This window comes from Drosophila virilis, chromosome 4 (genome assembly GCF_030788295.1).
Source record: "Drosophila virilis strain 15010-1051.87 chromosome 4, Dvir_AGI_RSII-ME, whole genome shotgun sequence".
Lineage (NCBI taxonomy): Eukaryota > Metazoa > Arthropoda > Insecta > Diptera > Drosophilidae > Drosophila > Drosophila virilis.
The window spans coordinates 10,280,358-10,299,883 of NC_091546.1; the positions used below are offsets into that span (position 1 = coordinate 10,280,358).

At 39.4% G+C, this 19,526-nt stretch overlaps 2 protein-coding genes across 4 annotated transcripts; one reads left to right on the top strand and one right to left on the bottom strand.

The window, feature by feature from the left end:
- Positions 1–3,653: 3,653 nt before the first annotated feature.
- LOC6627437 (ATP-binding cassette sub-family G member 1) lies at positions 3,654–18,177 on the top strand. Of its 3 annotated transcripts, XR_011416808.1 has the most exons (13): positions 3,654–3,736; positions 8,580–8,997; positions 9,055–9,172; positions 10,750–10,945; positions 11,015–11,160; positions 12,305–12,543; positions 12,606–12,746; positions 13,143–13,462; positions 14,413–14,581; positions 15,528–15,628; positions 15,851–16,009; positions 16,085–17,167; positions 17,226–18,177. XR_011416808.1 is itself a non-coding variant. In XM_015173245.3 (12 exons), exons 2-12 carry the CDS (start codon positions 8,649–8,651, stop codon positions 16,427–16,429), a joined length of 2,283 nt encoding a protein of 760 aa, XP_015028731.1. In that variant the 5' UTR covers positions 3,654–3,736; positions 8,580–8,648; the 3' UTR covers positions 16,430–18,177. The 3 variants fall into 3 exon arrangements, 2 of the variants coding, with proteins under 2 accessions (XP_015028731.1, XP_002052238.1); XM_015173245.3 differs by having other exon boundaries at positions 16,085–18,177; XM_002052202.4 differs by having other exon boundaries at positions 3,669–3,970; positions 16,085–18,177.
- Positions 17,493–18,800, bottom strand: LOC6627340 (glucose-fructose oxidoreductase domain-containing protein 1). The gene has a single exon (XM_002052201.4). The coding sequence runs from the start codon at positions 18,759–18,761 to the stop codon at positions 17,601–17,603; it is 1,161 nt and encodes a 386-aa protein (XP_002052237.1). The 5' UTR covers positions 18,762–18,800; the 3' UTR covers positions 17,493–17,600.
- Positions 18,801–19,526: the final 726 nt, after the last annotated feature.

Here is a 19,526-nt window from a genome sequence, read left to right on the forward strand (position 1 = left end):
AAAATAATTTCCCACTTTTCGTCAGCATCATTTTGCTTTTGATACTGCGTCATTTTCTAGGCGGTTTTGGGATCATGATTTAGCCCAGGTAAATAACGATAGTTCTGTAACGAAAAAAAAATTGAAGGTGGTTTTATGTGCGGTAATGGAGGGCCTTGCTTTGAACTGTGGAAATATTAAATTGCCGGCACAATTTAATCGAGCAACACGTTACACGCTTTGCCTCTATCTAATTGCCAGTTAGAGAAACGTTGTTTTTTTACCTGGTTCAACGTGCCGGCATTTACCTGGACAGAGTACGACTCGGAGGGCAGGTAACATGCCAGAGGATTAAGACAATTGAAAATACGCAACGAAAGGGTATATTTCGTTCCAGCTTGATGCTAATCAAAAAAAAAAAAAAGAAAAAAGTATATATATATTTTATTGAGTGAACTAAATGCACTCGCATAAGCCAATATGCCCGCTTTGGCCAAATGAAATTCGTCCAGGGTATACAAATGCGAAGTGAACATTTTATTTCCCTTATTATTATAATCGCACACCAGAAAATTACTGGTCTGAACTGAAAGCTATAACACTTTTCAGTCTCTGGTTAACTTTTAAAGGGTCACAGTTTACAATGTGCTCGTGTTGTCGACTTAAGTTTAATAACCAGAATTCCACTTTAGTTACAATTTATGCGATTGAATTTAGTCTATATATATATATATATTTTCCAGTTTCCCTTTACAGCTTTGGTCCCTTTGAAAACTACACTTTGTCCGATATTTCCCTTATTGTTGCCAGTCTTCAACAGAATTATAAGAGAAACGCCTCAATGACAGCTGTTTATTTTGAAGGTGCCTTTTCGGACAGCTCCCAATTCCTTTATGGGCGCGTCTCATTTCCTTAGCTGATGCTTTTGTCAAAGTCTTCGATAGTAATCCGATCACGTAACGTTCTCTCCTCGTACTGCATACGTAATTCAGTCGAGACCCCATTCAATGATTGTCTTTTCTTCTGAACCATGTTATTGAACCTATATGACTTCATGCGCATAATTCCCTTGTAAACGGCATAAGGTGATTATCGAATTTCATCGGAGCCACAGCCAATTGTCTCTGTTACTGCACAAGTTCTTCCATTACAGCCGACGTTTTTTTTTTTACTGTTGCAACTGTTCTAGCACTTTGCGCACTCTCCGCCGCCCGAAAGCTTACTCTTATACCACGAACCCAGCGACGAGCTGCCATTATACACATTCGAGTTTCGAACCTTCTTCTGTACATGCAAAGAAGCACAGCAGCAGCTGATGTTCTTCCTCTTTTTTTGTTTTGCTAAACAATAGGAAATTGTGTGTCGATGGGCGAGAGAGAGAGATGGGTGAGAGGGGGGGGGGGGGGTGGTGGTGGTGTGCTAGTTTAATGAAAGACTGTTATACACTAGCATAACACTTTCTAACTAGCTGTTATAATTATAAGACAATTGTCCAGTTTGGTATTGTCACCTTTTTGCCTGTTACATAGACTTACCGAAGAACATTAAGCCCTTTTTCGCAATGGGTTCAGGGTACAAAAATTCTCATTAAATAACATTTTTATGTCCATATGTAGTTTATGTGTCTACCTATAGAAGGAAACTAGACTGTTTTTTTTATGGCAGTTCAACGTTGGTTCCGGGTGTCTTCTGACCTGGCGCTATTTTATATTTTTACTTGCCCCAAATGAGCCGCGACAAAACAAAACTACAAACAGCTAATTACTACGCAATCGAGTGCATCGCCTGCTAAATACTCTGTTTGTGGTGTTATAACAGCTGTAAGTCGAGCGGAGACTTCTTGTCTACAAAGTGCGTATCTCCAAGATGGCTACTACCATGCGTTAAGCCTGGGGGAGGGGGTGGGAGATAGAAGAGTGCGTGTCGCAATATATTTCCTTTTTCCGTTTTTAAGCATGTGAACAGAGCATATTTAGTACAAACGTTTAGTTTAGGTGAGATTAAGTCAGAATTTGGCATGGAAAACGAACTACTAATTACTGTGGAACTTAACATCTGAAATGTGAATCATTCGTTCGGGCAGCTCCGACAATTATGGCTAGTAGAGAATATTTAAGAGCTTCACAGATAATATTTGTATAAATTTAAGCTAATTATTTACAGGTTTTGAGCAGTAACAATCCATGATAAATCCATTATCTAAGTTGGGTAACTGTACAATAAACAGAGTCTGTCTTAGCCGCAAGCAAATCATTTTCAATTGCAATTTAAGTAGTACATATACTCATTACGTATCTATGCACTACTCATTAGATCGGAAATGCCATGCATTAAAGGGGAATAATTATTGAATTATTTGGAAGCAAATTGTTCACAGTTCAGTTAAATTTAAGTCGAAAGTATATCTGATATAGATCGCATGTTTATCTTTAACTCAACCTCATTCAATTGTATCTGCCCCGCCCACTAAGTGGGCATTCGCATTCCAAACCTCATGCTAAAATCAACAAGGCACAGTTTTAAAGCGACTGATCTGCGACTACAGTCTGAGAGTCACCAATCGCATAATCAAGAACACCTAGTTTCCACTGTGAAAAGCGTATTGTGAAAACGATTACTTTCGGATTTGTTGCGATCTGTCAGGGGTATTCATAAAGTCTTAAGACCATAAGTTGATATTTCCATTTTCCGCATTAAATTAATTTATATTAAAGTCGCACGGACAACTAAATATGTATGTTCTTTTCACTCTTTGAACGAGTAGAACAAGTTAATGAGTGCGAAATGTTGCTCAACATTTTTTTGAGCGATTCGAAACGTTCTCATTTTTAAATACTTATGTTTGTAAAATGCCATTTAGGGCTTGGCTTGGCTAAAATTACAGCGAGGAAATTAAAATTTTCCCACGGGCTGGCAAATACTGGGAAAAAAACATGCGCAAAAGTTCAATAAAAAAAACTTGGAGAGTTATCCTTGGAATAAACAGGCCCTTACGCTTGTCTTGCCATATCCAAATTTGGAGACTAGTTTTTGCTATTCACATAAATTTGGCCAGGCAGATGTGGGCGTGGCTAAGTCGAATCGGATTTCCATGCTGATCAAGAACATATGCATGTATATGTATTATTAATGGGGTCGATAAGACTTCCTCCGGCTGCTGTCCGATACCCCTTTTTGCTCAGTTGCAAAGGGGATATACGTAATTATATATGCATATACATACATACGTATGTATGTACACACTCAAAATTTCACCAGCAGCATTAAACAATTCAAAATATGAATATAAAATAACCCAACCGCTGCGAAGTAACGTAAAAAGTTACAAGCCCCGCTATGGGAGAGAACAAATGAGAGAATAATAGACGGAGAGCGTGGCAAAGCTTTCGATCAGCGACGCTGCACAGTGGGCTTGAACTGCGCAAAATGTAGTTGCTTATTTATTAAAAAATTACACATGGTTTGCATAACCAACTAATTGTGGCATACGAATATGAAAGCTCAGTAAAACATAAAAAAAACTATATGAATACGTTTGGGTAACTATGCAAGTTTGCCTGCAGACACAGCTGGAAGTGTTCAGGCTTATGCGAGTTTCGGCCCACTGTACACAGCTGAGCGAGCATCTGGATTGACTTAGCTGGAGTACTATAATAATAAGCCGTTGGGAGCGAGTTCTTTAGTTCAACGGCAGCAAGCGGCTCATGTGGAACGCGCTGTAAACCGACGGAGACGCGCCAAAGTGAAAAGAAAAGAAGTAAATAACGTTCAGTGAATAGCACACAATTAAAATTCATTTACGCGTCGTCGATCTGCATAAGTTCAATGAAGAAAGAGCCACAAAGAGCAGAAAGCGATAACGAATGACAACAATTGCATTTGTTACATAAAAAAAAAAAGAAGGAAATTTGGTTCATACGCCTTTGTTCCTGTCACCCCTCCTCGATCTGAATATTAGCTAAAACTCAACGAACTCAACACATGGATGTATGTACGTACAACTGCACGTTCATCTAATGTGGATATATACACACGAATTTGTGAAAATCGCTGGCAACAAAACAATAGAATTGCCGCTTAAAATTAGAAAATTCTTTTCGAGTTCAATAACAAATTATACAAATGCTGTGATCGCGTGTTTGATGTGCCAGCCCTCAACACACACACATACACACACATGTAACTAAACGAAGCTCTGCAATTTGTCCTTACATGCATAAATAAGTATGCACACACACACACACACACATGTACCTTTTAAAAACATGCATGTGTACAAGTGTATTTTATGTGTAAGCATATATTTGTACATGCAAAGCAAACATGTAAGAGTGCTCTACTCAAGAGTGTCCAACTGGTATATACCCTGTGTTCTGACTCCGAGACATTTACCACTAAGCCCTTATTTTCGAAAAGTCACCAATAAATACAAGTATTTTTTTGTAGGAGCAGTTGTGAAACTTAGCTAAATTATTTTTGGATCGAACTTTAGAGTAAATGTACCAAAATAACATGATTTAGTAGTGTATGACGCGTACACACACGAGTATGCATATATTCGAACTTTCCAGTTTCTAGCTTAAATTAAAACTAATACTAAACAAAAATGTTGGGAATCTACCTAAAACGTGAAATTCGCATTTTATATATATATAATTTCCGAGACAATAACTTAAAATTTTAAATTGATTAATTTTAGATAAGGAAACGGCAGAAGCTATCGAAAAAAAAGTTCATTTGTTCTGCGTTTAATCTACGTGAATATCATTGAAGAGACTAATTCTTAAAGTTTACGAGATTGATGGGCTTGTCGTACTCCTCACAATAATTCCCTCTCAACCGTTATACCCTATTTAACGCATTTTCAATAAGTAAAGGGTATAAGTTCGCGACTCATTCATGAATTAAGTTATGTAAACTGATTTAGCTTATCGCTTAAAATCACGTACACGTGCAATTTACCAATTACCAATACCAATTACCAATTACGGGGCTTACCCAGTCAAAGACCTACAACCAAACCCAAAGCACACTTAAGAACTGGAGACAACTGATTGCCGCCGAAAACAGTGTGAGAAAACGTCATCAATGCCGACGCCGATGCCGCTGCGCGCCGGCTACAACGGTCAACTGGTTCGTTAACTTGGCCTCTCTAGCACTAAAAGTGGTATAACAGTATGTGCGAGTGGGAGAGAGCGAGTAGTTTGGTATTTTTGGGGGCTCAGAGCGTAATTGTGCTGACAGAGTGAGAGCGTGAGTGAGAGAGGGAGAGAAAGAGAATGAGTGCAATAGCCGCTGCACATTTGATTTTAGTCGAAAGTTCCTCGGCAGAAGACTTCGTTTCTGTTGTAAACAATCTTCTCCGAACAGAACACAAAAGTAGGCCAGTGGCGTCTCTCTGTCCGTTTATCTTTTGTCTCTGTCTGATAATGCGACGTAGCATCTTTAGTAGTAAATATTTGCGTTCTGAGCAGGGCATAAAAAGCAGCAATAAAACGAACGCAACGATCATAACAGAATATTTCTTTAAGTGTGGACTTTTGATGAGCCTTTCTAAATGTTTGTTTACTCCACTGGCTAAGATATTTGTTTGTTGGATGCGCATTTATTATATACATATACATATATGTATATTGACATACACAAATGGGAAGTGCTTTGTTTTGTATGCAATTGGAGAAATCTGTAAAATATGTGTACTTGAAACTGTCAGCTACCACTTCGGGTCATAGGTCACACATTTCGACAGCTTTAGATACCTTTTTGCAAATTTTTATATGGTTTAAAAAAATACCCGAAAACCGGCTAGTTGCGTTATGAATACGCTTCAAACATGTTGTACGAATCGCAGTATTCGTTTGCAACTATGTATATTCACATTCGCCCGTGGCCCTGATTCCTGGCTTGATGTTTATTTACATTATTTCTCTAAGTCAATCGCCACGTGCTGACCTTGCTACGTCACATTTCTTTATCGCAAATACGCTTCTGGGGGTAACGAAAAAAAATACGTAATATTATTCTCTTGTTAAATTGAACAACATGTTCACATGTTAATTCGCTTTAAACCCTCATACCAGGGGTTTAATAGAGTTTTCTTGCGAAGCCCTTTAAAGTGCACTCAGCCTATCTTTCTATAAGTCGGTCTTTAATACTCAGTCTCTCAGTATATACTGGGTTAACATTCTAAAGTCGGCGGGGGTATCGGATCATGTACATATATAGCTGCATAGAGAACTTGAAGCACCACAAACCTATTCGAATATTGATAGCCGCTGCAGTCGAGTGCATTCGCTGCGCAATACTCTGTTTCCAATGTTTATTTTTACTATTTGGTTGGGTTAATGACCCTAACGAATCAGTGGCTGTCAAACTGTGCATGATTGGTTACAAGCTAAGCCCTAACCACAAGATAAAGAAAGTTTTATTTTTTGTGAAGCAGGTAAAAAGTTTACACAAATAAACATCTTTGTGAGTATTACTCGTTCTCTTACTCTGCATTAAATCTAACCCGCTGAGTGGGAAAGTGAAGATCAAAGGTTGTTTGCTCGAAACTAGAACTTTCGTCATGTTTGCCCTGAGCTGATTTACAAACTCAACATTATACGAGCTTCATTGATAGCTTTCGGGCGAATAGTGGGCGGAACCCTGTTGATTGCCAATTTGGAATTATCAGCATCAACCAAAAACAAATAGTTAGCCCGCGCAAAGCTGGGTAATGGCAGCTCGTATATGGCATATAGCCACACACGACCTTAAAGAAACGAATGACAAGTTCAATTGGCATTGATTTAATCAATGACTACTTGGCAGACTGCACTCGAAATGTACTCAAACCTGCAGCCATAGACTTCTGTAGTTTCTGGGGCTAGGTTGAGGCCCCATTGCTTAAATGTATATGTATGTACATGGAAGTTGGACTTAAATTGATGCGGTCGCACTTTTATGAGATCATTTAAAAGGAAATTGGGTGCAAAGTTTGGCCAAATACTTATTTGGACAATATGTTTCTTTTGGCCTTGCTTCTACATATTGCTTGACAGTCAAGAAATTGTGCTCAAAGATATCTGACAAGATTAGTTGGAGTACGACTAAGTTCATCCATCTTTCTTCTGCTGCCAGTATTTGTTCGTAATTGATATACTAGTATCTCATAATTGATTTGTAGACAACTTACTCCATTTCCATTACAAAATCTATGCTCCCATTATAAAGGATATAAGTATATTTAGCTTTTTGGCTCACTTTACCTTAATGTCGCAAAGCTTCGATCTCAAACAGCGAAGTTATTGATGAATAAAAATTGTATAGTCTGTGGAAAAGATAGACACACATGTGGGAAAGGGGATACAGGGTATCTGCACGACTAGACCACTTTTACTTTTCACCAGCACGAATCAGTCGCTTTGGAGCTCTGACATTGAGATCTATTCCAAACTAGACTAGGTTGGCCATATCTTTGCTCAGTTTGCTGGGCAGCAATGACATTTTGTGTCTATCATGACTTTGCTCGGGTTTTGGCGGGGATTTCGAACTGGTTTTCGGATATAAGCTCACAGCCAATATCAGTTGAGGTAGAGAGGGAGAGAGAGCTGCATCATGTGCAACTCTGTTTGCCTTAAATCAAATGAATAATATCAAATTGGCATTAGAAACTACTCAGAATAGTTTTTTGTAGATCGCAACTAAGTCCAAAGTGTAAAGAGAAATCTTTTGATAAATACGTACAAATTGGGCTCAATATTAAATTTCATTTTAATCATTCGACAAATATGCAGCAGAATTTCAATCTTATCTTTCCCATTTGGCAAACTGCATTTAAGTCCATGACGCATCAAGTAAAATTACGTATTGCACGAAAAGGTGAGCTAAAATAGAAATCAACCAACCGCATGGATTTTCCGGAAGCTCTGAACCACGTCTCACATTAACTTACCCTGTACTCAATGGGCAAAGAGGGTATACTCGTTTTTTTTTTTGCAAATGCATGCATACTCTGAGAGAGCTGCAAATCAATTATATTCTAGCCTTTCGCGCTTACGAACTCTTCTTTAAAAGTTGATTAGTTCTGACTATCAAGTGATTTATGAATACCCTTCCGATTTGTGCAATTTTGAAAGAGATGAAGTGTTTCGACAGCGCAGCTCAGCGTTGACTACAGGGTATAGGCTAGTCGACCCTTCCACTCGAACAGTTTTAATGACACGTATTGATTATTGATTATCTTTTTTAATTTTCCTCAAAAGGAATAACCAACTATCTTTGAAAAAGAGTTTGAACCGATCGAATGAAAGACGTGAAATGTTTCATTTGAAACGTGATTCACCGTTTGCGGAGAATCCACTTCGCAGAGGGGAATTAGCTGGTTAGATTGCAAAATAAATTTGAATTTTCCCACGATTCGGCTTGGGCAATGCCGAATAATACTCGAGCGAGTATTTGTTTAAATAATTAAAAATATAACTAAAGAGAGCGTTCTCATTTAATGCTCTTTTTTCTGATGTGCCCTGATTATTTACCTTATGATAGGGAAAAGACATCGATAGAGAATACCTGTTCGTGTTGTTTATTTGCTTAGTCCGAGTTTGTGCTTATTTTAGAGTCTCGCAGCGAAGACACAGCCAAATCGAAGGTGGAAGTGGAACTGCGTTCCGTTCTAATTGCCCAGAATGACACTCTTGCCAGACATCAAAGCCGCAGATGCCGCCTGCTGCGTCGGTGGCGGCGGCGACACCAGCAGCAACAGCACCTGCACAGGTGACGGCCACAGCGCCCACTATTCCGGCCAAAGTAAGGGTAACGGCTGCCTGGGCATCAACTGTTGCACCCTGGCAGCCGGCTCGGAGACATCAATAAACGAAACATCGTCATCGGCCTCGTCGGCGGCCAAAGTAAACAATAATCTTAACGAGCTACAGGCGCACAATTATCACTTCTCCCAGTGCCAACCGGTGGACATTGAGTTCTCAAACGTGCGCTACGAGGTGCGAAAGTTTTCCTTTCCCGAGCGCAAATTTGGTAAGTGCACTAAAACAAAATCCCCAAAAACGAATCCCTCAACTTGTCGCACCGCAGTCACCAAGGAGATCCTGCACGGTCTACAGGGCGACTTTCGTTCCGGCGAGCTGACGGCCATAATGGGTCCGTCCGGAGCCGGCAAAAGCACACTGCTCAACGTGATGTCCGGGTTCTGGTAAGTCATCATATCATATCCCTACTCACGATCAAATTTGTATCTAGTTTGTTTACATCTTGCTATTGTCCAGTTCATAAGCAATAAGATTTTATAATTCTCAGATTCAAGAAAATCAATTCTCAGATATTTAAAAGCATTTGAGAACTGCAAAAATTGACAAAGATTTCAATTTGCAACCAATTACTTAGAGTATATATAACTGAAAAAATCCTTTAAAGATCGTTCCACTCGAGAATTACAGTTTTGCAGTCCTTTAGACTCTTCCCTCTAGCAGGCTGTGCCTAGAGTATTGCAGATAAGAGAATTGTATTTTTAAATTAAATTGCGAAATTCTGATTTTTTCTTGCATAATTTTGTAATGCATTTTATAAATTATGCAATTTTTTACTACTTATATATATATGAAAAAAATGTTGATTGCTGCGAGACTCATAATTGAAATTGGACTTTGGCATTGCATTTAGCGGATGCGGATTCTCAACAGATCAAACGATATGCCATGTGCAATTTGAATTCCCTTTGGGAGCCCACAATGGGCATTACATAAGTGGAACTGAGAATCGACTGAGTCATGTTGCTTCTTGATGAATACACACATGTATGTATGTATGTATGTACGTACGTATGTATTATTGTGCGTCATATGCTTGAGCACGACTTTGACCTATGTCTGCGAACTGGCATAGTCGAAAGTTTGTCTCAAGAAACAACTAATCAATGCCCAACGGGCGTTATTCTAATCGAAGTCGGAACTGTCAGCGGCAAGAAAAACGCTATCAACTATCATTTATTCGCAGCTGAGACCGTGTCGAGGTCCAATCAGTTCCACCAACCTAATAGATTATTCTCATTCCTGGACACTCTTGCTATTGATGTAATGACTCTGATGAATGCCACTCTAATATATATTATTTATACGCTAATGGCATGCGATCGCACTGTTTACTTTGTTGCGTCTCCCTTTTATACAAATATATATATATATATATATACATATATACATTTGCATATGTGTATATAGAATGAATAATCAGTTCAAATCGTTGGCTAAGCTAATTAGCTAAATATCTGGCAAGGTTCTTGTCTACTTACGCTTCTATTCCATTCAAAATGTGCAAGTGACTCTCAGACTGTAATCGCAATGAATTTCAAACTGTAACCTGATATTGATTTTTACAAATTCGTAGCTGTGCCAAATATTCCCTTTTTTTTTTGTTTGTCACATTCTGAACAGAGTATGCAATTATTGAAATTTGTGCATCTGGCGTGTTATGCAACATCCAAAATTAAGTCATAGAATGTCAGCTGCTCAGAATTATACATAAATATAAATCGGAATGAGAACAAAAATAAAGAAAACCAGTTTCTTGCCAAGGAAGGGGCTAAAGCTTGAGAAGCTCTTCGATAATTATAACTCGCTCAGTCGAACATTTTGCTTATCGGTCATTAAACTATGAACTTGAAACACGCATGTGTATACGGCGTACTTGCAAGACCGTAACATATAACAAAAGTACCCGCCCAGACATTGGACTATATTATTCAGAGTTTCTGTGCATTTCTGTGCTCCGCAGCGCGACCGGAGTCACGGGCAATATACGCGTCAATGGCAAGCCGATGGCGACAACCTCTGATCGGTTTCGCCAGCTCTCGTGCTACATCCATCAGGATGATCTGCTGCGGCCCCAGCTAATGGTTGGCGAGATAATGCTTTTGGCGGCACACTTGAAGCTGGGCTTCGGCGTCACCAAGGCACACAAACTGAATTTGGTGGGTTTTTTTTGTGTGTGCGACCTTGACGCAATCCAAACATACCGTAATTATTCTCACTGTTTGCAGATAAAGCACATCTTGTCGCTGCTGGGCCTGGAGCATCGCTATAATGTGTACACGGGCAAGCTTTCTGGTGGCCAGAAGAAGCGTCTTGCGATTGCCCTCGAATTGATAAGCAATCCGCCTGTACTCTATCTGGACGAGCCAACGACGTGAGTAAATAATTATATGCCCGGTGATAACTGATGAATAAAATAGTCTGAGTGATGACCGATTGTCTAAACGATTACCCACTAGCCGGAAATATAAATAGCCAGCCAACGTATGCCTATCTACGCGGATTCTTAACTCATTCGACTTGTCAACTATGGCACACGTTTTTTTGCGGTTTTTTTCCAAATCTACCACACGACTATAGCTTATAGATAACGAATTTTTTACTCAAATCGACAGCTAAAAATACGAAAAACCTAATTTTAAAAATAGACCCGAAAACCTAAGAAAGATCGAACTGTTAATGTCCGAGTTAGACTGAAATGCTTATGGTATAATTAGTTAGGATAGTTAGGAACTTGGAATGCTTTTCAGATTCAATTTCAGTTCTAACAATAGGTTTAATTTCTTGCCATTTTGTTATTTCCATCAATTAAGTTAATGATCGACCCATAAGTTAAACGGCCCGCCTCTGATTACTGCGATTATATAAAAAGAAAAAAATATGCTTTTAATTGCCTTAAATGGGTTTTTTGAAAATAAAATTACAAAAATATTTTATGATCCATATATACACACGGCATAATTTACACATTCGCAACTATTTAAATGGTTCGCAAAGTGTGTTAAAGCTTGCGAAATGGAGTTTTACCCCTTTTAGGGTATACGCACACTTAGAGGCCATCTCGAAAGCCTAGTTATTTAATTATTATGTTCGAGTTGTGATGTGCTCATGTCTGTGGACATATAATATTGCCAGACCAAAGACAATATAAACACTGAAGGGTATCTACTAGTCGAGCATTCTCCTCTTTACTTTCGATCAGCTGTGCGGATGTATTTTTGATGATTTTTCTTTGTTTTTTTTTTTTTGCGACAAATGCGCGCATTTCATAAATCGACTGATTAGGCGAGGAAGTGGTCCGATGAATATGACCTATGCTTAGCTAGCCTATTGTCATTATCGCTAATTATACCCGGCGTTGCCCGGCTGGAATTCATCAAGCAATTGGCCGCGAAGGTTTTGGTGCTTAGTTCTATATATTTTTTTGTTTTTGTCAAAAAAAAACACAAACTTGGCTCGAATATGCAATGGTAGTTAGGCACATGATACTCATGTTTAACTCCACTTATTTTTTATAGAGGACTGGACAGCTCCTCGTGCAGCTCCTGCGTGGCGCTGCTGAAGAAACTGGCTTCCCAGGGACACACGATCGTGTGCACGATTCATCAGCCGAGCGCACTGATATTCGAAATGTTTGATAAGCTGTACACGGTTGTGGATGGGCATTGCATGTACCAGGGACGAATTCAAGAGTTGGTGCCGTTCCTTGCCGATCAGCAGCTCGTGTGCCCCAGCTACCACAACCCGGCGGATTACTGTACGTGCACAGGTTCAATTTTTCACGCCAATAGTCACTTACTCTCTACTCTCTAACCACAGTGCTGGAGGTAGCCGTTGGGGAACACCAATGTGACCTCAACAATCTGATAGAGGCAGCGAACAAAAAGTATTACGAGGATGCCCATCAAAAGCCATACACGAACCATTTAAATGTCTCGCGAATCGTAACAACTATAAGAGGTAAGTTTCTCAGAAATTCTTAGAATTTACGATTATGATATAAGTCAAGACGTCGAAGAAGAGGAGAGAGAGAAGAGTAGAGTTTATAACGGGTTAAATGAGGCATCATAGTATAATAGTATAACAGTATAATAGTTTTGAGTTCTTAATAGTTTTGAGAAGCACGAAGAAGTACGATAATCTAGCTATGTCTCATTGACAGCCAGTCGATCTTGGGGGATACTTCAGCTATATATATTCATTTTTCGATTTCTTCTCGCATTTGCATCGATTTTGAGATTTGGTTTTTTCTAGCAAATCTCAAAGTCATAAGAGCTTGACTGGATGTAGGGTATTCCTTATTCGGGCACTTAGCTAAATAAACAAATAATGAAAAAATATGCATATTATTTACAGATTCAATGAGTGGCAAGAAACTTAATACGTCGTCTCAAGAGCTATCCACGCTTGGCATGTCGCAATTAGCGAGGTACAGCTATGCTGAGCCGTCCCAGCAAGAGCTTGGACTGGAGGAGATCAAGGCGCTCAATGCCCCAGCGCCAGACGAGCTGGACCAACCGCTGGCCGAGGGGACAATTGCCGACCCCGACCCCAACCCCGACCAGACGGCGAAGACGTCGAAGAAGAAGCTGCGAACCGATGTCAGCTCGGCATCGTTCCTCATGCAATATCTGCTCCTGATGCAGCGCATTTTGATCTGCGCCAGACGCAGCTACGTGAGTAAAAGAAAATACCTGTTAATAAACATCAGCAAGGTCATCGTCGTTTTTGGCAAATTGCCAGGCATGTCGTTTTGGTAATGCAGTGCAATTTACGTGGCTTAAACCATTAAGTGAAGCAAGTTTTTATGCGCGGCTCGCAATGTAAACAAGAGCTTAATGCTTTTTGCAATGTCCACAATTAAAGTTAGAGGCCTGTTGCTCAAAATAAAAAAAAGAACACAAAATAAACATATATACTTGTGTATATCCGCGTCAGACATGGTGTTAATATTTCTCGAACACGCCCATTAAGGGGCGAGGTAAACAGCTTAAAGCTACACGTGACCTTTGCGCAATATCGAGCCAAAAATATGGTGAACACGCCCACAAAAAACTGCATAATGAAATGCAGCTAAAAGTCACAGTTTGAGGGTAACAGCATGCGCAGTTTGAGAGTTACCAACTCATAAATCAAGAGAGATCTCCAATTGATTTTGAATAGTAATTACATATATGCTTACTTGTTTATGCGTATACCCTGTACTCATGGCAAATAGGTTGAGAGGGTATACGGCTTCCATTGCGTCTTGATCAGACAATCTGGGAAACTAAAAGTGCCAGAGGCTTGGAATTTTGAGTAAATATTTTCGTTTCGATTCTTACTGGTTTTCGTCTGCCAATCGATTTCTTGCTCTACCCACACACATTGCCTAAAGTGCATACTTATATATATATATATATATGGATATATGTATATGGGTGTATTGGCATCAATGTTGACTCGACTGTGGCCATATCGTGAAAACAAACTGACGCGATGGCGACCTTCACATAGATTAATGTTAATGTTGCGCCAGGTCGGCTGCCTCTTGTTGAATAAGTACGTGGACACATGAATATAAGTAGCTGTGTCTCTACAAAGTTACTTGGCCACCATGTTTAATGCTTGTTCGCTTTAATTGCAGTTTCTGTTGCTGGCCCGGATCGCTTCACACATTTTCATTGGCGTTATATTCGGCTACCTGTACATGAACGTGGGAAACAGCGCGCACTCCGTGCTCGGCAACTACGTCTACCTGTATGGCTCCATACTGCTCTTGGTCTACACCGGCAAAATGGCAGTGGTATTGACCTGTAAGTAGCCAAAAACGCGATGCCAACTATCGGCTGGCCAACTAGCTTCTGAGCTGTTTGCCAATCCAATGCAATTTGTTGTCGATTTACCTGTTAACTGCATGCAAACAAAGATCTGAGCGTTAGATAACCTGGAGGCATTCTCAGATACAGTTGGGCGCGTATGTTAATTTAATGTGATGTGAAAATCAAATTACAATTAAAACTCATATTTAAAAATATAGGCCAAACATAGAACTAAATATTTAAATCTAAAAATAGATATAAGTATAAAAGAGTTTGATCCGATTGTCGGAATGGTAAAAAAAAAAGGCAGAAAGATGCGCAAGAGCTTTGAGCCTAATATTTGTATTAAAAAAAATTGGAAAAAGTTTATCTACTTTAATATTTGCTTAAATAATTTGCTATAATTCGCATCTGTTTATTTTTAATGGAGAAGTGTTTTCCTCGCTTCAATTTGTATAAAGGATAATTGTTAAGATGGACTTTGTTCGACTTCATTTATTGATTAGACCACAACCGAGATAAAGGGGTTAGAACCAGGTTAAGATCTTGGCGGACACGACAGTTGGTATGTTCACATTTGCAATGGATAAGTTAACAATGGATTACAGTAAGGAGAGTATGCTGGTCATAAAGTAAAGGTGGAGCTAATTGAAAACCGATGGGATTCGCAGATAGTTAACAGATTGTCAAAGTTGCCAGTAGCGATATTTTATAGTAAGCGGCACTTTATAAACTTAATTTATCTACCGTTAACCATTTATTTTGAAATCAATTTAACTGGTTTTGCGAATTACGAAACGTTGTAAGTTTATATGGCGTTCGGTGCAATGATCCGACCTACATGCATTTAGAGGTCATTGGCGTCGTTCCCTTTGGTCCCTTAAAATGTGCTAAATTTAGAGTAAATTATTAATAAATATGTTGAATTTTCTTACTGCAGTTCCGCTGGAGATCGATATGCTGACCCGGGAGCACTTCAATCGCTGGTACAAGCTGGGACCCTATTTTCTGTCGCTGATCTCCTTTGAGATACCCTTTCAAGTAAGTTTCGCCAAACTATAATAAGCATTCTTATATAGTTATTAGTCGCTTTTCGATGCTAGTCTTAAGGCAACTTTTCTGTATATTCGATAATGCGACATCGTTTGAACCAAAGAGGAATCCCTGTATGTTGTTTGTTTGTATATAATAAAATATGTGAAAATACTCGGAATATTTAGGCCACAGTTAAAAGATCATGCTATAATAATCTTGTACTTATAGAGCTTATGTACGGCTTTGTACATTGTTATCAGCGCACGGCTAACGGACAACGATAGTGGAGAGCCTTTCCGGATGTATTACTTCATATTGCTGGCCATATTGGCTAGCCTCAGTGCACAGGCTTGGGGCTTCTTTGTAGGTGCCACGCTGCCAACAAAGGTATGTATATGATATTTTCAATATTTGAACGTATAAAGCTTGAATGTAATTATCTATTGAACTATCTATTTATAGCTTGCCGTCTTTTTGGGTCCAATACTGGCGGTCATGTTTTCCGTGTTTGGCTTTTGTACCCGATATATTGATATAACGCCGCTCTTTCGTTGGATGTGGCATCTGAGCTATTTCCGGGCCGGCTTTCATGGTGCGCTGAACGCCTTTTATGGCTTGGATCGTGAATTTCTGGAGTGCCCGGAGAATGTCATCTACTGTCACTTCCGCAGTCCCAAAGTCTTTCTTAAGTACATGATGATCTCCGATGTGCACATGTCCGACTGCGTCTTGCTAATGGCCCTTGTAATTGCCGTGATGCATCTGCTGACGGTGATCACACTCTGGCGCAAGCTGAACAAGCGGTAGGGTATACTCTTGTCGTTTAGTTAGTTGCTTAGCCTAGGCTGTATATTTAAGTTTAGTTTTATGTTTTATGCGTATACATAGCTGGTGTCTATAGTTTGTTTATTTTTATTATTTTATTACCGTTTGAGTTTGTTCGTTTTGTTCAAAACCAATTTCAAATAATTGTATATTTAACTTAACTATTTATTTACATTAAGCTCAAGCAAATTATCCATTTATGTTTCTATGTCTAACTGTTTATCTTGCATCAAAGACAATATTATTATTAATACGAACTATTTATAATAGCATTGGCTTAATTGTACTCAACAGGCTTTAGGGTAGTGGATTTTATTCTCCCAGTGTAGCATTAAATTTAGTTTTAATAAGTGCTGATATACCAAAAAGGAACGAACAAATTACAAATTCAATACACCCAACTATGTATAATAGATATTCCAAATTAGCGCTAATGCGAAATAGAAGCTTGCCGTTTATATATTTTTTCAATTTAGCATGCCAAATAAAACTTATTCCGTTCAAAATTACAAAACACACAACACATAACAAATTTTGTAAGCAATTTTGTGTATTTTTCTGGTTAGGAAAAAGGGTATACTATATAGATGCTCCGAACGGGCTGAGGAATACATCTCCTTTTACATAAAGTGCATCAGGATGAGCAGGAGCACCTACTCCTATACGAGTCATATAACATGATCCACAAATGCATCGGGCTTTGTAGAGCTAAATGAAACAGTAAGTGGATGGTTTAAGGATTGAAGAAATAAATTGTTGAAAGAGCTATGGTATATAGTATGGCCGATTCCGACATTATTTCTGCTTGCAAGAGGAAACTTTGCGAAGTCTCATGACATTGCCTTAAAACTGAGCTAGTTTTCATAAAAACATATAGATGGACATGGTTATATCGATTGTTCGTTTTGATCAAGAATCATATGCATTATTATGCTTTGACTAACTATTTAGTGAAGATATTTTTCCCTATTTATACCTGTCGTTCAGATCAGAAACCTGTCAAATCTCTAAAAGCTGAAAGATATTACAAGAACTTTAGACAGTGTTTGTCTCAATTATGTCATCTTAAAAATCTAAAGGTGGTTTATTAATGCAAAATGTAAATGCCGAAACAATAAGTTAAATACGTTCAAAGTTTAAAGGCGCATCCCATTCACATGGTGGGCATCCGCGCATATCCATACCTAATAATCTGGTCATGGTTGAGGGGCGCATCTGTGGTCAATTCGACGCGCTGCCACTGACGGGTTTCATTCGACTTGCGTATAGCTTCGACGACGGCCTGTACGTAGAGGCCATCTTCGAATGTGGCGGCGGTGGAGACAGGCGCCTTTATCCAGCTGGACTCTTTGCTGTTGAAGGCTTCCTTGAGAGCACCTACCATTTTGCACATACCCTTGATGTATGGACGCGGAAGTAATGAATTGTTGGTAGATATGTGCAAGTCCTGGACATCCACATAGACGGCTTCCTCCTTTTGTTGAGACTCCTTAAGGGCAAACAGGTCGCCGCCTCGCACAACCAGATGACCTTTGCTGCCATAGACGAGTACTTCTTGGGAAAAGGTTTTCGTCGGAACCGTGTGACTATGAAGAGCCACCGTAACGAGCGTACCACTGGCCAGTTCCATTTGAAAATTGCAGAAATCCGGAGCTGTTATTTGGCGTATGCCATTGATGGCCCCTGTTGTTTTGGTGTAGGCTCTCAGTACACCATGCACACGCACTGCATGTTGTTGCAACAAAAAGTGCACCAAATCCACCACACTGCCCACAAGATTGAGTGCACCACCGCCCATCTGGGCATCACACATCCAGTTGTACTTTTCGGGAAAGAGTGTGCCCATTTGCACACGCACATCCATCAGGACCACGTCCCCTAGCGGTCCGATAAGTCCTTCCTGAAGGCAGCGTCGCATTTGGGTAAATGCGGGCAAGAACCTCAGTGGATGATTCACCAGAGATATGAGTGTCGGATAGTACTGGGAAGCACGCACCATTTTCATGGCATCTGCTTGATGAAGACCTGCTGGCTTGTCGCATACTACATGCTTCCCAATGCCCAGCGCCTTCACCGAAATCTCCGCGTGCAGAAACGGCTGACACACTATAAATACCAGATCGACATCTTTTCGTAGAAGCACTTCGTCTATGACGTTTGTGTAAAATGCTACATTCTGTGCGTTGGCCGTTTCCTTGGCCTCCCTTAGTGTGCGCCCCCAAATGGCCTTCACTTCGAAACCCTTCTCTCGTAGCAGCGGCACCAGGACATTGGCGATTTCACCTGTTCCGAATACGCCAACGCCAGGTAGCATCTTGTTTTTATGTTTATATGAAATTCGAGCCGTGTGACCAGTTTTTAAATGGTCAAATTTACCGAAAATCAAAAAATACTGTATTGCGGTAGATTATACTTGTTGCAAAGTAAAATAAATACTATGATGCGGTAGATTATGCTTGTTGCACAATTAATATAATTAAAACCAGGGATTATTATCGGAATTACAAGCTCGCATATGGTTTATTTGTGTTCAAACTAATTTGCGTTAAGTTCATGAGCACGCATACACCGGGTTTTTCTCATTATAGCAAGGCACAAGGCATTAAATTACAGTGGGCTTCCTGAAACTGATTTAGTTTTTACTTAATTTTCAAGTTTTAAGGTGTTTCACTTTCTTCTTAGTCAATTTATTTGAAAATGTTAAAAATTTTGGTGGCGTGGGAATCCCAAATGCCGACCAACTTATGTTGAGATCATTTTTTAGACAGAGTCTACAAAGTCTGAGTTCGGGTGTTCCTTATGTCTGCAGTTTTATGCTTTTCTAAATGTGTAGAGTTTGCGCAGGTGTGCCACACCCTAATATTCCGTAGTTGCTGTGCCCATATACAGTATCTAGTGATGTGAAACTGAGCTTAGCAAATAAAAAAAAACGACAAAATGATTAGATGGCGTATAAATATATACGCTTAATTGAAAACTACTTTCGAATTGGTACTTTTTGATTTTAAAGGGGAAGCTAGAATAAGTATCTACAAGTTTTTCGTAATGTTTTGTTTTGTAAACGGTTTTGTGCCGTTAT